Source organism: Euleptes europaea, chromosome 10, assembly GCF_029931775.1.
Source record: "Euleptes europaea isolate rEulEur1 chromosome 10, rEulEur1.hap1, whole genome shotgun sequence".
In the NCBI taxonomy this organism is placed as follows: Eukaryota; Metazoa; Chordata; class Lepidosauria; order Squamata; family Sphaerodactylidae; genus Euleptes; species Euleptes europaea.
Window position 1 is genome coordinate 62477822 of NC_079321.1, and position 22437 is coordinate 62500258.

Sequence of the window (22437 nt, forward strand, 5' to 3'; positions counted from 1 at the left end):
TTCAACAGTGCTTGAATTGCATGTACATTTTAAATGTATAATATAAATTATCTTTACATTTTTGTCAGATGTTCACTTCTTTATCAACAGAATGGACTTTTAAAAGTTATACAGATAATAAAATACCATAAAGCTAAAAAAACTTCTTTGTAAGGTAAGTTCAGTAAGGTAGACAGGAAAATGCACATCAAATTTGGTGCTCTGCATACCAATTCAAACTTTTTTTGTAAAATGCTCCCTGGGAACACAGATAAAGAAATGGCACTTTCTGCATGCAAGACAACACAGAGTAAACAGCAGTGGCTGCAATCCTGTTCCAGTTACCCATGCTTAATGTTCTCTTTATTTCAATGAAACAGAAGGAGCTTAATGCAGTGATTCTCAACCTGGCCTTGAATGTGGCTGTAGGTGAGGCCCCACACGACACCTATTCCATACATTTCTATGGAGCAAACAAATGCCGTGGAGGCTGCATCAAAAGCTCCAGGCCACAGTCTGAGAAGTCCTGCCGCCTCCATTAACTAGCCTTGGATACGCAGGCAAGCCCACAGCTGCTTCTTAGTTAAAATAAGGACAAGAATTATATTGACAATCCTCTGATGAGAGAGGCATTAATGCCATTTTAGTCAGAACTGCCATTTTAAAATGGAACTTGCAGTACACTTTTATTTTATACCATGAAATGATATCCAAGTCTTGTGATGATAGAGGGAGACATGGGTCCTTTTCAGCTTGTGTAAGTCAATTCTGCCTGTAGACTGAAGCATCAAGTCTGTTCCTTTCTCCCCTCCCCTTTATTGACAGGTTCCTAAATTACTTCTGCCACTCTGAATTGCTCATCAGAAATCAGAGGCACTTTCCGACTTCATTATGCCATTGTATAACCGTAGCTTCCGCAGTGTAATGCCACTAAAAGCCTGTCCTTAAGGATTTCTTTTCTTGGGTATTCAGGCAACTTCAGCATGTTGATACTGCAATGGAGAAAAATGCAGCCCCGTTAAAAATCTGAAAATAAAAATTTGTTATGTGCATGATAATTGACGTGACCCTATATTCTCCGATGTGCATTTTGATTCAGAACTCTTGAATAAAGGAATAAAGGGTGTGCCTGCACTGCAGTCCCCTTTAGCATTCAATTGTCTTACAGAAGGATACCTTTTTAGTTTAAGATAAAAAAGTTATACAGTAATTTAGCATGAAGTGTCCCATAGTGATATTGTACTGCTGCCCATTAAACTATACCATAGTAGTTAGAATTCATCCATAAACACGGTGGAGGAACTAACTGAAGTACCCATACTTTTTGAGTATCACAATTCATTCCGCAGTGACTAATGATACTGACCAGAGGCATTTCTGTAATGAGGTTATTTAAGGTGTTCCTCTGATCTTGAATAATTGTTTGCCATTCTCTTTCCCTCATCTCTCAAAACCATAATGACAACAAGAGACAATCTTAATGCATTTAAATAAGACTATTTAACCTACCATGTGCTTGATGTTGGCAGAAGATTTGGTGTATATGGCACAGCAGCAATTGTGAAATTCTGCAACCCACTACCACCCATTATATGTGCAAAGCCACCATGGGGTACCCTGGAACTGGGGGAAAATGCACAAATAAGACATTGAAAAGAGGCTACAACTTTTTAAGAATTAGAATAAAAAGAGTTGGTTTTTATATGCCGACTTTCTCTACCACTTAAGGAAGAATCAAACAGGCTTACAATCACCTTCCCTTCCCCTCCCCACAACAGACACCCTGTGAGGTAGGTGGGGCTGAGTGTGACTAGCCCAAGGTCATCCAGCTGGCTTCATGGGTAAAAGTGGGGAAACAAATCCAGTTCATCAGTTTAGCCTCCGCCACTCATGTGGAGGAGTGGGGAATCAAACCCGGTTCTCCAGATTACAGTCCACCACTCAAAACCACCACTCTAAACCACGGCTTTTAAGCACTACACCACACTGGCTTTCTTCTCAACTATATTCCCTGCCCTCAGAACAGTAAAGTTCAGTCATACTTTATGGTAGAATTTTGAGAATTTCTCTTCAGGAGAGCTGAGGGGCCATGTAGGGCCAGGGATCCTGAATTTTTTACTTCATGCCTTGTTACACTGCAGTTTTTATACTGAGAAATTCCATAATCAGCCCCCTTTTACACAGATTTCAGAGTTACCCAGATGAGTGGTTGGTTTTATACCTTTTATCTGACTGGAACCCTTACATTATCAATCAAGTTGCTAGGTATTTCCCAGCTGCTCTGAGGATCCGTGGGTTGGTTGTGAATGATCACGAATAATGTTATTTCTATATTATTTAATGTTATGATCACTTAGTGTGTTTTCTGATCTGTATATTTGGGCTAACTGGCTATGTAGTATTTTAGATTGTTTAGTGTCGGTAACAAATACCTAATGAAGGTTTTGTGATGTGTGATCTACAGGACATCACCACTCTATTTTCACCATCTTTGTTTTTTACTTATAAACATGTATCTTCTAATCCAATTAGTAAAAAGAGAAATCAAATTGCCAATCAATTCAAAGCACAAAATGGAAGACATAGATTTTCAGTTAGAAGCCTGAAGCAACCTATCAACTTAAGAAGGATATTTCTTTTGGATTGTTCCCCCTCCCCCGCCAAAAAAAAGAGCAATCCAACAAGAGAAGTTTAAGGGAAGCCACTTGTCTGTGTTAATAGCAATGAGCAGACTTTAACACCAAGCCTAGTATAAATTTCTCAAGTTTCTCATGCCCCTTGGTGTTACTGCAAGAGAAAGGCAGTCATTCAGTTGACAAATTATTTTAACAGCTGAATCTTCCGCTGAATTAAGAGAGATTCTAAAGCTTGCTAGTTCAATTCCTATAATAGTAGAACATCAGTTCTAACACACTAGAACCATAACCTCATATTGTGTAAAGGGACTAGCAGAATTCCAAAAACCGGCCAAGTGGTTAAGTATATTTATGATACAGAAGAAACCCATAGAAACAGAAGAAGTTGGCAGTCGATAATATGTTCACCCACGAGGGATTAACTAGCTTTGATGTGAATACTATAGTAACAAAGTGAACACTTTAGATATCCCCCTCTCACTAAGACAGCGGTTTTGGTAAATGATACAACACAATACTATGCAGTACAATCTCAAAATGTAGGTAAAACATTTTAATTGAATTGATATGTATACTCACCTGCCTGTAACAAACTGCAAAAGTAACACCCGTTCTTCCTGAGTCAATTCTTCTACGACTTCCCAAAACCACTAAATGAAAAATGAAAAACCACTAAATGAAATACTTTTCTTCAAGTATGGATAAAAAAGAGGAACATGTTTAGAGAGTTGCAATTTAAGTTACAGAAATCAACTGCCAAGTCTGACCTAAAACAACTCTATTTCATACTTTTTCACCTGCCTATACTTCAGGGAGCTCAAGAGTAGTATACACGGATCTTCCCTTCTCCATTTTTTCCTCTCATAGCAATCTTGCGAGGCAGGTTTATCTACGAAGGTCACTCGAGGTTTTCATGATGAGAAGGGATTTGAACCTCAAACCTAATCACGCACTGTAACCACTACACCACACTGACTCATTATGCCTCATTCCCATGATACAAACAAAACATGATCACTGTTCTATGATTTTTCTGATTCAATTTACAACCCACATTTCTTCATTAATGGAACTCAGGGAGGCCTGTAGAGGATTCTCATGAAGTTACTTGGGCCCAGACCTGCTTAGTTTCAGCACACTCTCTCTACCATTTGCCCTCCATCCCAGAGACCTCTGCTTTAACCTAGAAGTAGCAGAATCGATGAAATACGAATACACAACCATTTACATTCATCCCAAGGAAATTTTACCTGAACAACTAGATCATCTCTTTCATAACCACTTGTGTACTCTGTATTTTTTATCCAATCACTCACGTCGATTTCTGGCATGCCTGAAAGCAGCAATTCCTTCAAGAAGGAAGAAAATGAAACCAAACATTTCAAAGACAGATTATTTGCAACTTTAAGTTAAAATCAGACAACATTCAGCATGTAAGAAAGCAGTTATTTAGATGGGTGTTTGCTTTTTTCATATCAGCTACGCTAGTGCACCTGCCCATTACTGGACATAAAAAACAAGAGTTCATGGTTATCTAAAGTCAACTTGGGGGAATTTAATTTTATCTGGACTGATATAAAAACCTCTGCCCCAGTAAAATCAGTGAAGCACCTTCCCCAAACTGCTAAATCTAGTCTTTCAAAATTATTTAAAATATTTCTACCTGCTAACCTTTACACAACCTGCTAATCATCATTTAACTGCAGGCACTGATAGTCACCTGCCTGCACTAAATGCCACTTGACACAAGTTAAGCAAGTCATGCGACTTACCAGTTCATATTCATCGAACAGCTGTATCAGAGAAGGTGGAATGAACATGTGGAAGCCTTGCAGGAAAGCATTGATCTGAGGCTGAATGGCTCTCGTCATCCGAAGCTCAGTAACAAGCTGGACATATTCAGCCTGGGGGGAAAATGGTGTATATATTTATGCTGTCGGCACACATCCACAAATTTAGCTCAGCGCCTACATTAAAACCAGCTCTTATCAAAACAGAATCTATAAATGGGGAAGTTAGGGAGGAGTGATGCCTACAAGTAGATTGCCGAGGAAGAGTACAAACTATCATGGAGGCAAATAAAGTCTCATCAAGTCCTTTCCTGTTTAAGTATTTGCTGACTGATTTCCATAATTTCCCCCTAACAAATACCATTTTTACTTAAGACTATTTACAAGTGAAATAATTAAACTGTGTCTATTACTGAACAGATTTTAAAAGTTTTAATTAATGTATTTTGAAATATACACGCACATGATTGACATACATGTTCCCTACGAGTATGCATACTGGCTGGAGAACGTAGAAGAACTGTGCAGATACACATTCCCCAAGGCTTGTTGGGCATCATGCACTGTGACCAGGCTATATAAACCAGTCCCTCTTCAAAGAGGGATGTTGTGTACATTCTCCATGAGCTGTGGTGAATGTGCACAATGGCCAGTTGTGGATATCATTCAACTCACATTACTGCCCCTAAAAATATTTGCATACACCAGTGCCTAAATCAAAAAGCAAAAATTGTAATGTACCAATCAGAAGTCCACACAAGAACGTCCAAATTTTATAAAGTCTAGTAATGTTAATACTGACATCCTTCCTTTTCCTTTATCACAAAATACACTGGCTCAAGAAGGTGCACAAAACCTGCCCTTCACACAATTCAAACAAGACTAAAATTAAAACCGTGATTAGGAAGGCGATTCATAATTATTCAGCTGTCTGAAAGAAGTTCTATGCATTACAGCCCATTCCTGAAAAGGGGGATTGAAGCTTCTTTAGAACCAGCGTGGCCCTGTGCTGGTGTAGGTGCCACCTTATCACGGAATAAGGTGACACCTATGCCGGCGCAAGGGCAAACATGCCGGCATCTGGGTGCCGCCAGCCCAGTCATGCCAGCAGGTCTTTCCCAGAAGGGAAAGCCTGCGCCAGTGTGCGGAGGGGGTGTTCCTGGGGGTGGAGCTACCCCACTGCCCTTTCATCCCAGGAACGCCCCCTTGAGAGGCGGTGGGGCTGCACCACCTATTTGGGTAGTGCTGTTCCCTATGGGGCATTTCCCCCATTTTTATTTTTAAAAGGTTTTGTGTGTCTCCCCGCGGTGGATGGGAATCCTCTGAGGAGGCGGTGTGGCTCCACTGCTCCCGGCTGCTGCAGATCTACCCCCCTTCAGGATTGTGCTCTTCATTACTTAACATTTCCATGCCACATTTCCACCCAAATAGGGTCCTCAACATTGAAACAGCATTAATATATATATATATATATATATATATATATATATATATATATATATATATATATATATCAAACAGTAGACAAATAAATAAATAGATTGATAAATCTATCTATCTATATCTAGATCTATAAACACGGAGACAACACCACAGCCAGAAAGGTGGGCCAACAACAGTTATTGGGGGTACACTAAGCAAAACAAAAAGTCTTCACTCGCTGGTGGAACATAACAATAGAGGGAGATAGATAAATCTCCCTGGGGAGAGAGTTCCAAAGGTTTGGCTCCACAACCAAATGTATAACATTAGAGACAACACATTAGCTTTGAGCTAACGTTAGGTCTCTTTCCTTGCTCCTAGTCGCAGCTCCCAGCATTCAGGCATCTTCTCATGATTCTTGACTATATTTTCCATTACTATGGTCAGCTTTCTGCTTCAGTTTACAAGACAACAAATATGCACACCAATAATTGTGCGCTATACTGTTCAATGAATGTTTAATTTTTACAAAAAGAATGAGAAGGTTGGAAGACATGCTTGGGACTCACTCTGGAGCACCTTAGAAAGGTTGTGTTAGGTCAGCAATAACCTCGTCCCCAAAGGAACAAACAGTGTATTCTGGTAGATACACAATAGATAAATAATGCAAAATCATATAGTTACAAACTTGAGAAAGTACAGAAAACTTGCAGTACAGGAATGATGGTAGAGATATTCTAGACTGTTCAGGAAAATTTGGGCTTTTAATAAAATACTAATTAATGACCAGTCACAAAAAGATTGTGTGATAAAACTGTGCCTGGATGGCATCATATCACACTGCAGATGAATACTCACCAACAACAACACAACATTATCTAGTTATAATCCTGGCAACCAGATATGGTAGATGAACTCTCAAAAGAAGGAATCACATTAGATTTTGGGAACTAACTTCCACCACTATTTTAAAATAAGTCAGGGAAACAAAGCATTAAGGAGAATACTCCCCTCCAGCTCTGGCGATATCTTCAGATACATGCTACAGTCAAAACCCTTTTTGTAGCTGTGTGCAACCTAAACTACCACAGGGAAAAGGATAGAAGAGCACCCCCTCCTAAAAAAAACCAATTCCTGCCCTCACACTGGTTTTACACCTAAATTGAATGGAATGACTTTGTGAACTGCTTCTTAAAGCATTGTCCTGAGCACAAGCCTTTTTACATTTGTTGCTTACTGATGCAATTTCAGCATGTGCTATCCATGGCATTTTTTTCTTCAAATTTCACAGATCTTGTTCTTCACATACCGTGAAAATGGCTGGAAGCCACTAAGATGTAATCTTGCAAATACCGGCATTTAAGGGGGGGTGGTTCATGTTTACACCTCTTAAAGAAGCAAAACAAAAACAAAACAAAAGAATGCTGGATTTTCCTTTGTACCAAGCAAAATGCTGCTCCTGAAAAGCAGACAGAAAACCTTCACTGGAGCACATCACAGAAATCTCCTTGGTATTTAGAGATCTGGAGGATGAAATTAACACCATATGTTTGTACTGGTGCCAAGCCTATTCCTGCTCACCTTGATGAATACTGTAGACGTTAGTATAATCTCATCTCTGGAGACTTTTGCGAGAGGTGCCGACCCCTTGGCCAGAAGGGTTTTGTTTTTGGAATTCTAATGAATTTGCAATGGATTTTTCCAATGAGTTTGCACAGGTGGATGGCTGCTGGTTATGTAAACAAGAAATGCTGTCACACCAATGTTCTCAGCTTAAAAAAAATTCAGCTTTAGGTCATAAGAATCATGTATAAGATGAATTCAAAGTCTGCCACTGGCCCAACCTGCCTTGCGGCTATCCCTCCCTTACCCCACACACATTTCTGCAGGTCCTATTCCTTATTGGACCTTAGCCACTCATCCCAGATGCCAGAGAGTAAACTGACGGAAGACAGACTGCTTGGCTTAGATCCTAAGGTGACATTCTGATGGCAAAGCAGCAACTCCTCTGACTGAATGGGAGGGCTTTTCCCCCCAATTTCCCCCATCCTGCTGCAGATTTCCAATTTGCCCCGCACTGTTACTTTAATCCACTGACCTGATTTATTTTGGGGGACAAAGCAAACTGTAGTGAGCTGGGGAAGATGCTGCTCAGGAGTTAGGGTTTCCAGGTCCCTCTTCGCCACCGGTGGGAGGTTTTGGGGCGGAGCCTAAGAAGAGCGGGGTTTGGGGAGGGGAGGGGCTTCAGTGCCATAGAGTCCAATTGCCAAAGCGGCCGTTTTCTCCAGGTGAATCGATCTCTATCGGCTGGAGATCAGTTGTAATAGCAGACGATCTCCAGCTAGTACCTGGAGGTTGGCAACCCTATCAGGAGTCAACCCTCAGCCCTTCTGAACACTCAGCACTACAGGCCCACCTGATATGAGAAGTGAGGCCCCTGCAGCCTAATTCTGTACTACCTTAAACTTCCATGTTTCTTTGAGATCCTCGGCATTGGGTGCCTCCACTTAGGCAAGTGATGACCCGGCTGTGTTCTTTGTACGGACATGCCCCACTTTGGGAATCCCATCCCCCCCCCACAAACACACACACATATAATCAAATGTCTACTGTCTACCTGGATAAAACATCTCAAAAGCATTGATTGTTTTTCAGGCTGCCTTCTGCTTCTTCATTGTTACAAGTCATAGAGCAGGCTAAGGGCTCACATAAAGGGATAGCTAGGATAAGAAGCACTTTTCCTTTTCCATAAACATGTCAGATACCTCCAAAATGAAGACAGATACCACCAGATGACTATTAGCTAGCTTAATATCAATGCATTTTCTCAGCATGGCAAAGCTGTGGATACTTAAAGCCAGAGACTGGAACCATGAACAAACAAGACAGAGCTTTCTACAAACCTTAGGAAAACTAGAGGTTTGCAGAAAACTCTGATATCTAAAAGAAAACATACCAGAGAGTTAAAAAAAACAACCATATAATAGAAGAAGTGCCTAGAGCTTTAACAAATGCCCTTTCACTGACCACTGTGGGGGCTACAAGGCTATCACAAGCCTTGGTTGATGTCAGTAAAAGGCAGAGGGGAGGACAGGATAATTTCCAGGGCTGTTTGGGCTCTTGAAGAAGGACTCATCAGGGCCAGGCCTGGCAGCAATCACTGCATGACTTGCTACCGTTCATTTTGCAGGAATCACCCAGACCCCACTGCCTGCTACTGCTCAACCCCAAGCCACCCCATGAAAGCCTTTGTGGTACAGTGGTTAGAGTTTCAGATTAGGATCTGGGAAATTCAGCCTTGAATTACCACTCTGTCATGGAAGCTCACTGGGTGACCTTGGGCCAGTTATACATTCACAGCCTAATCTACCTCACAGGGTTGTTGTGAGGGCAAATGGAAGAGTGGAAAATGACATAAACTGCTTTCAGTCTGCATTGTGGAGAAAGATATACATTGAGTAAATAATCAATACAGCTGAATGTAGGTCGGTGGGTCCAGAGGGAAGATGCAAGGAAATTTGAGGATATAGGGGCTGCCAGAAGGAAAAGAAGAACAGCGTGGGGAGGGGAATACAGCGGAAAGTGAGGTCACCCTCACAAGTCCCCTACTGTGCAACTGGGCTAGGGTTGCCAGGTCCCTCTTCGCCACCGGCGGGAAATTTTATTCTGCTACCAAGCGGAGAAAGTACATGTCGTTACACTAAATGTATAACAGACAAATAAACCTGTTAACGTGAGTGGGGATACCCTTGTAAGACAGGAGAAATACAGAATGTAGGTCATGTTTTATTCAGATGTGTCTTTTATGAGAAATGCGCCAGAAATTGATTTTCCCACTTATTAATACAACAGATTTTAGCTCAGAGGTGGAGAAATTGAAATACCTCTTGTGGGAAGGAGATTGTAATAGACTGTTACAGGTAGCTAAATTCTGTTCTGTAGCGATTAAAATTCACTCTGAAAAGGTGAGTAGAGTCAATAATTTTAAATCCTGTTATTAAAAAATTTGGCCATTTTTTTAGGGAGAGAATATTTTATCTGGGTTTTTAGTAATTGCTTATTTTCTGTTTATAGTGTACTTAAGGTATGTTTGTTCTCTTTGCTGGCAATCACTGTATCAATAAACTGAACTGAACCTGTTAACATATCAGTTCATACTCCCAGACCAACTTCTTTGTGAATGTGTAAGATATGGGAGAAAAAAACCTGTCAAAATAACAAGGCTGTCACATTAGTATCTAAACTGGCAGGTCTCAATCTAGATGAGAGCCATCTGGTTTGGAAAGTACCTGGAAAAGTCCCTGACTGAGGTCATACTGTAAACCAGCTAGAACCTGATTAGGCCAAGCTAATGCAAGGTCCTGCAAGAGGTGGCATGACTAAGCACCTCACCTGATTGGTGGTTAGGACTCAGGAACTGCATATATGTGTGGATCCCTGTAACTGTTGTATGGGAGATTATTTAGTGGAAGAAGAACGTGAGTGGAGTTGTTGAAAACTATCACTGTAAATAAATCAAGCACTGCTTTTACGTAGCAAGGCCTCTGGTGGTTTCCCGGAACGTCTGACCAATCCGCTAAGCTCCCACGACAAGGAATACAGAACTGGAGCATAAACCTGCTCAGCATCAACACTGCAGCATCTTTATTAGGATATTGGCTCACCACAAAACTTTGCAGTAGAGATCCAATTGCTACCCAGTTCTGTTTCTTGAATTGTACATCTACACACTAAGGTAAGGTAAAGGTCCCCTGTGCAAGCACTGGGTCATTCCTGACCCATGGGGTGACGTCACATCCCGACGTTTCCTAGGCAGACTTTGTTTGTGGGGTGGTTTGCCAGTGCCTTCCCCAGTCATCTTCCCTTTACCCCCAGCAAGCTGGGTACTCATTTCACCAACCTCGGAAGGATGGAAGGTTGAGTCAACCTTGAGCCGGCTACCTGAAACCGACTTCCATCGGGATCGAACTCAGGTCGTGAGCAGAGCTTTTGACTGCAGTACTGCAGCTTAACACTCTGCACCACGGGGCTCCTACATCTACACACTATTCACCTCAAAATACCAAGGGTTGTTTTTTTGGGGGGTACAGTTGATATTATCACAGCTAGAAACTATCGTACACTTACACTTCTTCATGTGCAGCAGAAGAGGCGAGTGAAACTCCAGTAAGAACAGTTAGTTCATCTACATATTTATGCATATTTATGCTTTGGGCTGGGAGCAGGGGACACATGGAAATGCATGTAAACATGTACAGACACATATGTGCTCAGAATGCAGGCAAGCTGGGTATCAAGGTTGGGTGAAAAGAAAATATATATAAGTCTATGTATAAATACTGAAAGTATAATTTATTGGAAGCGCTATGTAAAAGTTAAAATTATTTAAAAGCATTAAAATAGCACAATGGCATTTCCTGAGGTAGATAACTGTAACCACATACCAAACGCATTTCGGCCTATGGGGCCTTCATCAGTGGTTAATTAAAACCCTTGTTAAGCCTGCACACATTTACAGAAATACATTAATAAATACAGTTCAAACCCAACCAGGCATGTGTATATGTTGTAAAATCTATTCCCAATTACTCAAACATCTGGTATAATAGGTTCTAGTTGTAATGCTGGTTAGTATATATCTCTCATCTACTATGTGTGCAGGTATCAACCTAGGAAAGCTAGTAAAAAATTTGTTGCACAGAATGCAGGAAAACCTGATTCACATCTGGAAATCCTCAACAGCCAAAAAACACGTGCATCCATGATCAACAGGATGTTCAAATTTGAAGAACATCTGTTCTTCAACGCTGTTCAAAATGGGAATACTTTTTCATATTCTAAGAGCTGGTGCTGACATAAGTTCTTTGAAGGTATGCAGCGTGTAATTTTTAAAAATGAAAACCCCAAAGGGAGGAAGGGCAAGTGAAGTGATGTTGTTCTGGCTTGCGCTTCTAAAATATTCTGTTCTTCCAAAATGATGTTCCAAAAGAAAGTCAGAAAGTAGCAAAGATTGAGCAGCCAGTTGAAAGGGTAAAGGAGCCTATATGCTGAACTTTATCCCAGGGCTTCATAGCACCTGATCTATGTAGTATGCAGACTCACAAGAAATCACATAGATAGAGGAAAGCACTCTCCACCCCCCCATCCTGCTATTCTAGCATCCTGATATGGCACACAGCCTCTCTCTGCTCCTCCTCATGTAGCTACACCACTTTACAATTTTAAGTTTCTCAACCAGGGTCAGCATAGCAAATGTTCTCCTATCATGCCAAAAGATGGCCATGTAAAAAAAGGGGGGGCATGGTTACGATGGAATTTCAAATTAGCACAAGCTCTTTCTATAGCAATTCTCATTGATAAAATGTAAATAGCATACTTAGTTATGCATATGCTTACTGTGCAGATTGAAGACCTGCTATATAGACCTGATTAAGCGACAACCACCAGGCTGCCTGACACAGATCCAGGCAACCCCCAAGTCATTCTAGGCACCCCTCCTGCCCTGCAACCCCCAAGTCATTCTAGGCACCCCTCCTGCCCTTCAACCTTAAGTCCTGAATTAATAACTCCAAAGGCAGCTTGGCAAAATTAGGAGGATCAAGACCTTCAAATCTGCAGTGAAAGAAAAGTAGGTAGAACAGATCAAGAGCAATTTCCAATCATCTTCCAGCTCTTGATATATACCACTCAGTGGCATGGCAGGAGATTCTGATTACTACCACGCCCTAACAAGTACAATTAAAATTGTTATGAAGCAGGATTGAAAAGCAGCATCACAATCCAACCGATGCACAAATCACTGCTACGTCTATCTAATTTTTTTATCAGAAAAAAAATGGGATCGGGCAAATTTTATCCATTTTTTTTCCTGCGCAACAAAATTATTCAATTACCTTAACTTTAATCATCACAATCAATAACTGCAAGGTATCAGAAAGATAAAGATGCAGAATAATATAAACACTATTTGTGAAAGGCATTCTTCTCTCAACAGTAATCAGCCTTCTGCAAGGGAGAAAAAAATAAAGTGACACCAAGTGGCCGCTGGGCTAGCAAGACATGTTCTCCAACCAGAATCAGCATACAAGACCGAAATGAATATCCCTGCACCGGGGTCTGCAATAAACACAATGCCATTGCTGCGTTTGATGGTGTGTGGCAGAAAAACCAACCGTCCAGGGCTTATGACAAAATACTTAATTCAGATTAGCTACTGATTTTAGGCCCTGACCAGGATGGCCCAGGCTAGCCTGATCTCGGCAGATCTCGGAAGCTAAGCAGGGTCAGCCCTGGTTAGTATTTGGATGGGAGACCACCAAGGAATACCAGGGTTGCAGTGCAGAGGAAGGCACTGGCAAACCACCTCTGTTAGTCTCTTGCCATGAAAACCCCCCAAAAGGGGTTGCCATAAGTCGCCTGCGACTTGAAGGTACTTTACACACACACACTGATTTTAGAGTCGCAATGTAAGATTATGGGAACATCAGGCAGAAACGATACCGGCAATCCTACTTTCCACCCTGTCTTCATCCAATGAAACAGAATGTGAGCTAAAGCACAGATACACATTCAGATAAACAGGTGGCATACATGAATATTCAAGTATAAATGTGGTCTTCATGGCTCATTCTCATTCTTTCTTTCCTGTGAGTACCACAGGTTATCTCCAGACATCGGTTTCCTGTACATTTGCTTTAACACCAGCGCTGAAGGTGAAGCCCAAGAAATGGCGCCTTCTAAAGTATGAATGAAGTCTCTGCTGATCAGTTTGGGTCTTTATCTTTAGACAGATGGCCTACCAATTCATTTATTACATTTCTCTCTGCCATTGCAGAACACAGAGGCATGTGTAGAATTAACAGGAGGCCTCTCATTCAGAAACACTACCTAGACTCAGTCTTGCTTAGCTTTAGCAAAATTACCTATCATGTGCCCTCCTGCTATGCACACTTCAACAGATCCTTCGGAGCAGCTAGCAGATTAAAATAAACTAAAATCATATTAATATCAGCAGTACCTAAATTCAGAACACAAAATCATCCTTTTGTTGCTTTCTGCAGGGTGGGGGGGGTGCAATATGAAGTGACTGTGGGAAAATGCATGGGGTACATTTGTAATCAGCATCCCACATATGTTCTAGTTCAAAAATATTGCCTGGAAACACCCTCAATCTCAGCTAAAATTTCAACATAGCTTCTCTTGGGAAAATTTACACTAAGGCCCAGTTGAAACATTATTTGCAGAGCAACACACTGATAGTATCTGTAACAGGAAACCATAACGGATCAGATGCATTGCTTAGCTGTACATACTGTCAATGTAGGGAATAACCATTTAACAAGCTGAATTCTTGTGACTCTTCATTACAGAATTAACTGGTCTGTCACAGGACCAGACTTTATAAAAGAGGCAACACAAAGAAAACTTTGGATCTGGCTTTTTTCTGATCCCATAATGACTAGAATTATTGTCAACCTATTCATTGATGCCCATTACTTGAAAAATCCCAACAGTCCCCATGTATATATTGTTGAGGGCAATTTAGACAAAATTCGCCAGTAAACTAAGCTTTAAGAAACAAACATCGGTACATTTTGAGCAAGTGGGAGGGCAGGGACCAAATCACTTCAATCTCTTGTTACTGTTTCTGCTCTTGCGGATATCTTCAAAGTATACAACATAGGTTGGACTGAGTGTTTCTGTTCTACTAACTGTAGTCCCTTCCTCAGACACGGGGAGCTTTCTGCCACTGTAAGCAGCTTTATACTGGCAGGACATGACTCTTTCCACTGCACAAAGTCAAACTGGATTCAGTGAAGGCAACAAGTAGTCATTTAAACGTCACCTGGCTCTTATTTTCTGAAATGCAGGTCAAAATAAACCTGCCTATTGCTGTTACAATACACTTAGCTGGTAGATTATGAAGCTGTTGTTTAACCTGGGGCTGAACTCACAGCATCATGCACCTATAATCCGAAACAACTCACTTTGTTTTCCTGTGTGACAAGTATACTTGCACCTCCCGGTTTCAAAGGCACTTCCTCCATTGCTCCAAACACATCCGTCTCGACAGAGAAGGTCAATTCTAGTCCTAAATCGCTGATATCATTATCTAGAATCCATTGCAAGTTCTTTGCATATTCTGGATCAATAGATGCCACATCCTGATAATTTACAGGAATACCTAGGAAAACATATATACAAAGAGCTCTCATGCATGTTAATTCAGAAATGGATTTGCTTTATTTGTGGTAAAGGAGTGCCCTCTACAGACACACTGAAACAATGCAGGGATTAAAAAGGGGGTCGATGGAAATAGAATCTACAGGAAGAATTTTTTTAAAAGAAATTACTTCTTATCAGCTGCCACAAGGACACAACATAATGCAGGTCTTATAGAATACTACAACTATGATCATAAAGGGTCGAATGCAGTACTGTGAACACAAGTTATGTTTTCCAGGGAAGGTCCAATTTCAAACTACAGCTAAGCAATCAACTAAAAAAACAGGCTTTAAGGCAAGCCTCTAATTCCTAGCCCCATGCATAAGAGGACCAATATATATCTTACAAGGTTGTTTTAAATGTGTACATTAATATGCTCCATGTGAATGTTCTAAGTAATAAGACCCAGGTTCAAAACCCTACTATACCATGGAAGCTTGCTGGGTGATAATGAGCAAGATTCTCTCCCGCTAACCTACTTCACAGAGTGCTTGCTACAAGGATAAAATTGCAAAAGAACAATGTTGTAAACTGGGCAGAAAAGCAGCATGTAGTTACTTAAGTAAATGCATGCAAGATAGTGACTGCTTACTTATAATCTGGGTATATCTCAAGACTGAAGCTATTCTTTAGTAATTTTGTAACCCTCACTGAGCCCATAGGAACAGAATGCAGAAGAATCTTTGCTGCAATACATTATAAACTGCATCTTATTAAAATAAATCCTTAATTGAATCATACCAAGAATATGCTTGTAAAATGACCTCGTGAAGTAAATGTTCACCAGTTGTCGATGATTCAGGGCTAACCCCAAGATCTGTCCAGCAAACCTGAAGTAATTCAAGTGATCAGGATTTACAGAGGAGTTGCTATTTGGCTGGAAGGTGGTTCCTACAAAAACAAGAACTTGATTACAGGTATTTTAAAAGGCATTTGAACACTAAGATTCAATTTATTTTCTGGCTCATGACTCAACAGTGACAAAAAAAATGTTTTCCAGCAAAAAACAAAAAATGTAGCTGGAAAAGAAGTCAGGTGTGTACATGTCATTTAGATTTTAAATAAACAGATTCAGGTGTGTACATGTCATTTAGATTTTAAATAATGTTTTACTCTGAAAAGAGGTTTTCAGAGTAAATAAATAACTTGCTTACAATTAACATATTCAAATAACATGCTTACAATTAACATATTCTTCAATTCCTATATTTTATATTAGGGATGCTTCAGTATGCCATTTTATAGAGAGCTGCTCCTAATCCCATTGACTTCAATGGACTCTGAAAGGTGTAACTCTGCTTAGTTTGGCACTGCAGGTTTCCATTTGGTTTTTGTTTTATTGCATTCCATATGTTTTAAATTTTGATTTGTACATTGCCTTGAGTCATGGAGAAAGCAGTGATATGAATATTTTAATAAACAGATAAATACACATAAATAAATGGACTCCACAGCTTCATGTGTTGCTTTTTAAAAGGCTGTAATAAAGCTAAAACAACTACAATTATAGACAAAATATGTCTTCAGAACACATAGGTAGCCACAGCCACAGGGTGATTTGCTGGTCGGCAAACAAATGCTTTTAAAAAAAATTTCCTTCCCCCCCACAAAAAAAGAAAAACAATATATATACATAAAATGAAACAAAAGATATAACAGCAGTAGCAGATCTAGACATATGTTTCTACAAATGGTTTCCAAATATCTAAGAATAAGTCTATGCGTGATTTCCATCTATATGCCATGTGTTCAAATAGAGTTCTAGGGTCCTCAATCCATTGGTTTACCAGAGGTCTTTTAGTTGTAGTAAGGGCACAGAGGGCAAATTAATTCTGAAACTGAGTTTATGAAGTAATTTGCAGAGTCTATCTCCAATTTAATGTCAAAATCCAGCAGGGCTTGCGCAAACCCATGGCCAATGCTATACCAGCTTTTCAGTGCAATCTTCTGCAGAGTTACTCAAGTCTAATCCCAATGAAATCAATGGACTTAGACTACAGTAATTCTGCAGAGGACTGCACTGCTTGGTCCTTGCCCACCACGTTTAGTAAACACTGCACAATTCTCATACAGGAGAAGTTCTACTTACAGAATTATGTACCACAGAAGCTGAACTGATTTAGAAGGCCCGTTCTTACACTTAGGGCCACCTATAAAAACTTTTCTGTGAAAAGATTATTTCTGGCAAGATTATTAGCTGTTTCAGATTATTTCCAAAACTTTGTTGTAACAGACAGCAACACCAACATACCATCCGCTGACTGAGTAAAAAGTGCATAGTCTGGGTTAACTATCTCATTGGATAGGATATCAAACCATTCACGTACCACACCTTGACCCTAGGTGCAAAAAGGAAAATGGGAGATTAACATTTCAGTTATGATTTCGGATATGGTCATATGCATGTTTAATTCAAAGTGATTATGAAAGTGTTACAATAGTGCTCAAGTGGGTTTTGACTCACATTCTGAAAAGTGACAGTCCTCCCCCCTCCCCCCAAAAAGTGGTCTTGGCTACTTAAAAAGAGATGGCACAAAGTCTGCCCACGCATCTTGCTCTGTTCAGCACAGAGGCTTTCTATCTGCCTTGGGCCAGGGAGCACATCATTATTACCTAACACCTGCAGTTCCTCCTTTGACAAGAATCATATACAGCTAATGCTCACTGAGAGCAAAAGGCCTAAGAAAAGAAAGGGGTTAGGCTTTTCGATCCACAGGGGTCTTTGCCTTCAGAAACATGGATGGTGCGCTTCTTTGTTTTGATCTAACCATGCTGGAGCCAAACACAACGATAAGCCAAGAGACTGAATCAGTTTTTTCTTCTTAATCTAGGGCAGCTTGCTATGAGTTTCAGAACCTGCTGTCCTCAAGACACTATTTTTATATGGATCTCATGAAAACTATGTTTTATGCATTACACAATATATAATTTTACTCACCATGCCTTCTTCGCCATGGAAACGCACCGCAATTCCCTGTTTCAGCTTTGCACAGTTTGCTTTAGATACAACTTCACAGCTGCTCCTAAAAATAGAATCTAAATATGAAATACCAATTAATTTCTTAACTTGTGTCAACACAGAAGTGCTTCGCACAACAAAGATGGCATGGGTGAAACTGCTTACCTCTGTGGACCAACAGAATATCATTTTCACTGACTGGCCGATGGACCATGTCCGAGTCTTGCTGTCCAGAATTCAAATGCTCATAAAACCATTCACATCGATCTTTAAAGGGCTGGGGGGAGAGAGACAAGGGGAGAGAACAGAGAACAATCAAACACACAAGAGTAAATGTTTCATACGGGAGATAAAAGATTTACACCGAGCACTGAGATCCCTGGATAGGCCAGGCTAACCCGCTGCTGTCAGATCTCGGAAGCTAAGAAGGGTCAGCCTTGGTCAGTATTTGGATGGGAGACCACCAAGGAACACCAGGGTCACAACGCAGAGGCAGGCAATGGCAACCCATTTCTGAATGTCTCTTGCCTTGAAAACTCAACCAGGGATTGCTGCAAATCAGCTGTGACTTGATGGCAACCCCCCCCCCCAAAAAGAGAGAACAAACACAAAGAACTAAAGACCTACTTTGGCCATGCCAAAGCCTTGAGCATACCAAGTGGAATTTATTTATTTTCAACGTCATAAGTGAGCTGGATTCTGAACAGATCAGGGCATGTAATGAGGGAGCAACTTCCCCCCTCCCTCACAACAGCCCTTCAATTCCCCCTTCATGATGCTCCTGAGGAGTACTGCATTCCAGGAACAGTATGGGGGGAAATGAGAAAGGGCCATTCTACGGGTGGAAATCCTATCACAGACACTAAAGTCCACGTGCTCTGTTCCAAACTGCTTCTGAAATTCCTGTTTCACAGGTTTTCCATGAAGCTTGGAGGGCTGTCATCTGAATAATGTAAAGTTTTAAAATATAAACTGGACCGGAACAACTTCATGACTGCATAAACTGAAGAATAGTAGTAGCTGGACAGGGAGGAGAAGGGAAACTGGTGAATTTTAACTAAGAGCAGCAGCAATTTGTTTTGCTTTAGGCTTCCCCCATTCATAGTCTTCCTGCCCCGCACCATCCTCTCACAATTAACTGCAGTCAACTAACAGCCAGTAGACGGCATATGTAGTAAGGCTTTGCCAGCAGTCCGACAACGTAAGGAAACCTAGGAAAGCATCCAGAGACTCTGCTGGGAGAGAGGAAAGGTGTCAAGCAGCAATCTAACTAGCATTTATCAACTTGCTGTGCTGTAATTTGTGCACTGTAGACTAACCAAATCTGTGAAGTGGACTGTAGTTTAAATAAGAAATGGTTCATGTCTAAATGCAGTCTGACCCCTGTTAACTAAGAGTCATGCTGCAATAAGTAATCACTCTGCCCCAGGGGCTGTGGAGACTGCATGGCTGTGTACTAATGGGTATGTAAAGTGCTGTCAAGTCACAGCCAACTCATGGTGACTTGGGGTTTTCAAGGCAAGAGACTGAGGTGGTTTGCCAGTGCCTTCCTCTGCATAGCAACCCTGGTATTCCTTGGTGATCTCCCATCCAAATACTAACCAGAGTTGAAACTGCTTCGCTTCTGAGATCTGACAAGGTCAGGCTAAACCATGCTGCCTTCCCTCCCTGTGTTCTAATACACATCCAAAATTGAGCAAGATGGTACTATGTGAGGAAATGTTCCACATATGCAATGGATTTTCATGTTTTAAATGAATATCATAAATGTGGATATAGCAATTAATACACAATGGAGCCCCGTGGCGCAGAGCGGTAAGCTGCAGTACTGCAGTCCAAACTCTGCTCACGACCTGAGTTCGATCCCAATGGAAGTCTGTTTCAGGTAGCTGGCTCAAGGTTGACTCAGCCTTCCATCCTTCTGTAAAATGAGTACCCAGCTTGCTGAGGGTACAGTGTAGATGACTGGGGAAGGCAATGGCAAACCGCCCCATAAACAAAGTCTGCCTAGTAAACGTTGGGATGTGACCTCACCCCCTGGGTCAGTAATGATCCAGTGCTTGCACAGGGGACTACCTTTACCTAATTAATACACAACATCCTAATCAGTTATTCAGGATGTGGAATGGTATAGTATAGCCCAATCTCATCAGATCTTTGAAGCTAAGCTGGGTCAGTACTTGGAAGGAAGACCTTCAAGGAAGACTCTGCAGAGGAAGGCAATGGCAAACCACTTCAGCTTAATCACTTGCCTTGAAAGTCCCTTGCTGGGGTCGCCATAAGTCAGCTGCAACTTGATGGTACTTTACACACACAGCTATTCAGCACAACATTAACATCTGCCAAAATGGATTATACTATACTACTTGATTTGCATTTTGCTTGTTTAAACCGAGTGTTTTTGAAAGCTGCTTTTGGGTCTTCATCAGGGAGAAAAGTGGGGTTCTAAATAAACTCAGAACTCAAATAAAAAGAGTTTTGCTTCTCCAAGTATTTGCAAATACAATTCGCAATTGGTAAGACTTGTACAATTTAAGTTGAAGAATTTTCCCATAAGACACCATTCACAACATTAGTGTATTACATCAATGTCTACAGTTAACGCCACAGAAACCAGTAAGGTGATTTATGTGGTAGCAATGGGTGTATCTAATGGCTTTAGAAATCTTGCTGACTTGGTTAGGAGCCTAGGGATTATACTAGAGCCCAGCATTACCACTGGGGAACCAAGTTAAAATAGTTACAAAAAAATGCTCTTTTCCAACTTGGTTTAAGCCCAGAAGATGTCCCCCTACTTTGACTCGACTGATCTGGCCAGCATGGATCCATGGCACTGTAACATTGAGATTAAGACTACTACAATGAACTCTACGCAGGTCTCCCCTCAAAATCAATTCAGAGTCCAATTGGTGCAGATTGCTGCAGCTGGGTTATTACTGGGAACGAGACAGAGCATACATGTCACAGCCATCCTGTAATTACTCCGCTGGCTGCCCATCAGTTACCGAAGTCATGTCAAAGACCTTCATGGCCTTGGACCCTCATATATGCAAGACCTCGTTTCCACCTATGTTCTACAGCAACAACAGCTCTCATTTGAGCAGGGCCTTCTGCAAGTGCCACCCTGCCGACGGGCCAGATCAACAACTGCCCATACAGACGACTTCTCTATAGTGGGACCCCACCCTGTGGAATGACCTGCCTGAGGTTGTCAGGCCAGGAAGGCACCCATGCTCCTGGCATTTCACAAACCAAGTAAAACAGAATTGTTCAAGGTGGCATTTTTTATAAAGGAAACAGGGCTACCTTATAACAGATCGACCCAGGAAAATGCACTTTGTTTCTGCGGATGTAATATCATGATCTGCATTGTTTAATGTGTAATGTTTAATACTGATGCTTTGTTCAGACAACAGCTCTGTTTCAAATTTCTACAATTCCTTGTCCTATTATATTGCTTCTTAGATGTGTCATCCTATTGACTGCAATTATTTATAATGTGTAATCTGCCTTGAGTCTCGGTGATGAAAGACTATAAATAATGTAAAGAACTACTGAAACTTACATTATTCTCTCAAAGCTTACCTGTGATTTTATGATATGCATGAATCGGGACATGAGTTCAGGACACTCAAGAAGAAAGTGGAAGTGATCAAAAATAATTTTGGGATTTCTGGAAAATAAAACATTTAGATTAAGACCAGTCCCTTATTTGATTCAGGAGATAAGAACCAGACAGTAAGGAAAACACTTCTGGCCTCGATCCTAGAACACTAAACAAGTTACACACAAAACACAATCACCGACTCCTAGGTTACTAAATTCAGCAATATCTTACTAGTTAAACATACACATAACATAGAATGCTTGGATACATAGAGGATCTGGGTGCACGTAACAAGCTGTTCAGATACAATAAGAAACCTCACAAAACATGTTATATTAACATACATATATATACTGCAAATGTAATGCATCCCATACAGAATACTGCAAGATGGTGGGTATGAACGAGTTCAGGAACCTGAAGTATGGCATTTTTGAATTAAGTCAAAATGCAAGATTCCAGGTAAGGTTAGGTGCAGCATACCAGCTAAATGCAGAAAAAGGTTGAGATGAAATAAGTCTATAAATCACCAAGTCCTGGAGGCAAAGGAAGGACTGAATCAAGCTTACACATCCCCTATCCAAGTATTCCCTCAGACCTCCCTTTAGATATGAGTAACATACGTGCAGATTTAGAATGAAGGGACCACCTCAAGTTATGTAGTGATGCCAAAAGGAAATGTGTACCCTCTTTCTGGGGACTGAGCACCTCAACTTTTCCAGTGCTTCCATATTATTTAAAAATCTTAACTATTCCAGTCTTTCAAAGACTTTTATTCTTGGCCAAATATACTGCCTTACCCCTCAACGAATTATTTGG

At 40.9% G+C, this 22437-nt stretch overlaps 1 protein-coding gene across 3 annotated transcripts in view; it reads right to left on the minus strand.

Moving 5' to 3' along the window:
* Window positions 1–683: 683 nt before the first annotated feature.
* Window positions 684–22437, minus strand: part of HACE1 (HECT domain and ankyrin repeat containing E3 ubiquitin protein ligase 1) — a 47714-nt gene continuing 25960 nt past the window's right edge. For all 3 annotated transcript variants that reach the window (XM_056856069.1, XM_056856068.1, XM_056856067.1), the window contains 11 exons: window positions 21597–21684; window positions 18177–18288; window positions 17991–18088; window positions 17304–17391; window positions 15794–15943; window positions 14815–15011; window positions 4388–4519; window positions 3866–3964; window positions 3195–3265; window positions 1489–1602; window positions 684–971 (listed from right to left, as the gene is read on the minus strand). In XM_056856069.1, the coding sequence (XP_056712047.1) occupies window positions 869–971; window positions 1489–1602; window positions 3195–3265; window positions 3866–3964; window positions 4388–4519; window positions 14815–15011; window positions 15794–15943; window positions 17304–17391; window positions 17991–18088; window positions 18177–18288; window positions 21597–21684 (1252 nt within the window). In that variant the 3' untranslated portion in view covers window positions 684–868. The remainder of the gene's footprint in view (window positions 972–1488; window positions 1603–3194; window positions 3266–3865; window positions 3965–4387; window positions 4520–14814; window positions 15012–15793; window positions 15944–17303; window positions 17392–17990; window positions 18089–18176; window positions 18289–21596; window positions 21685–22437) is intronic.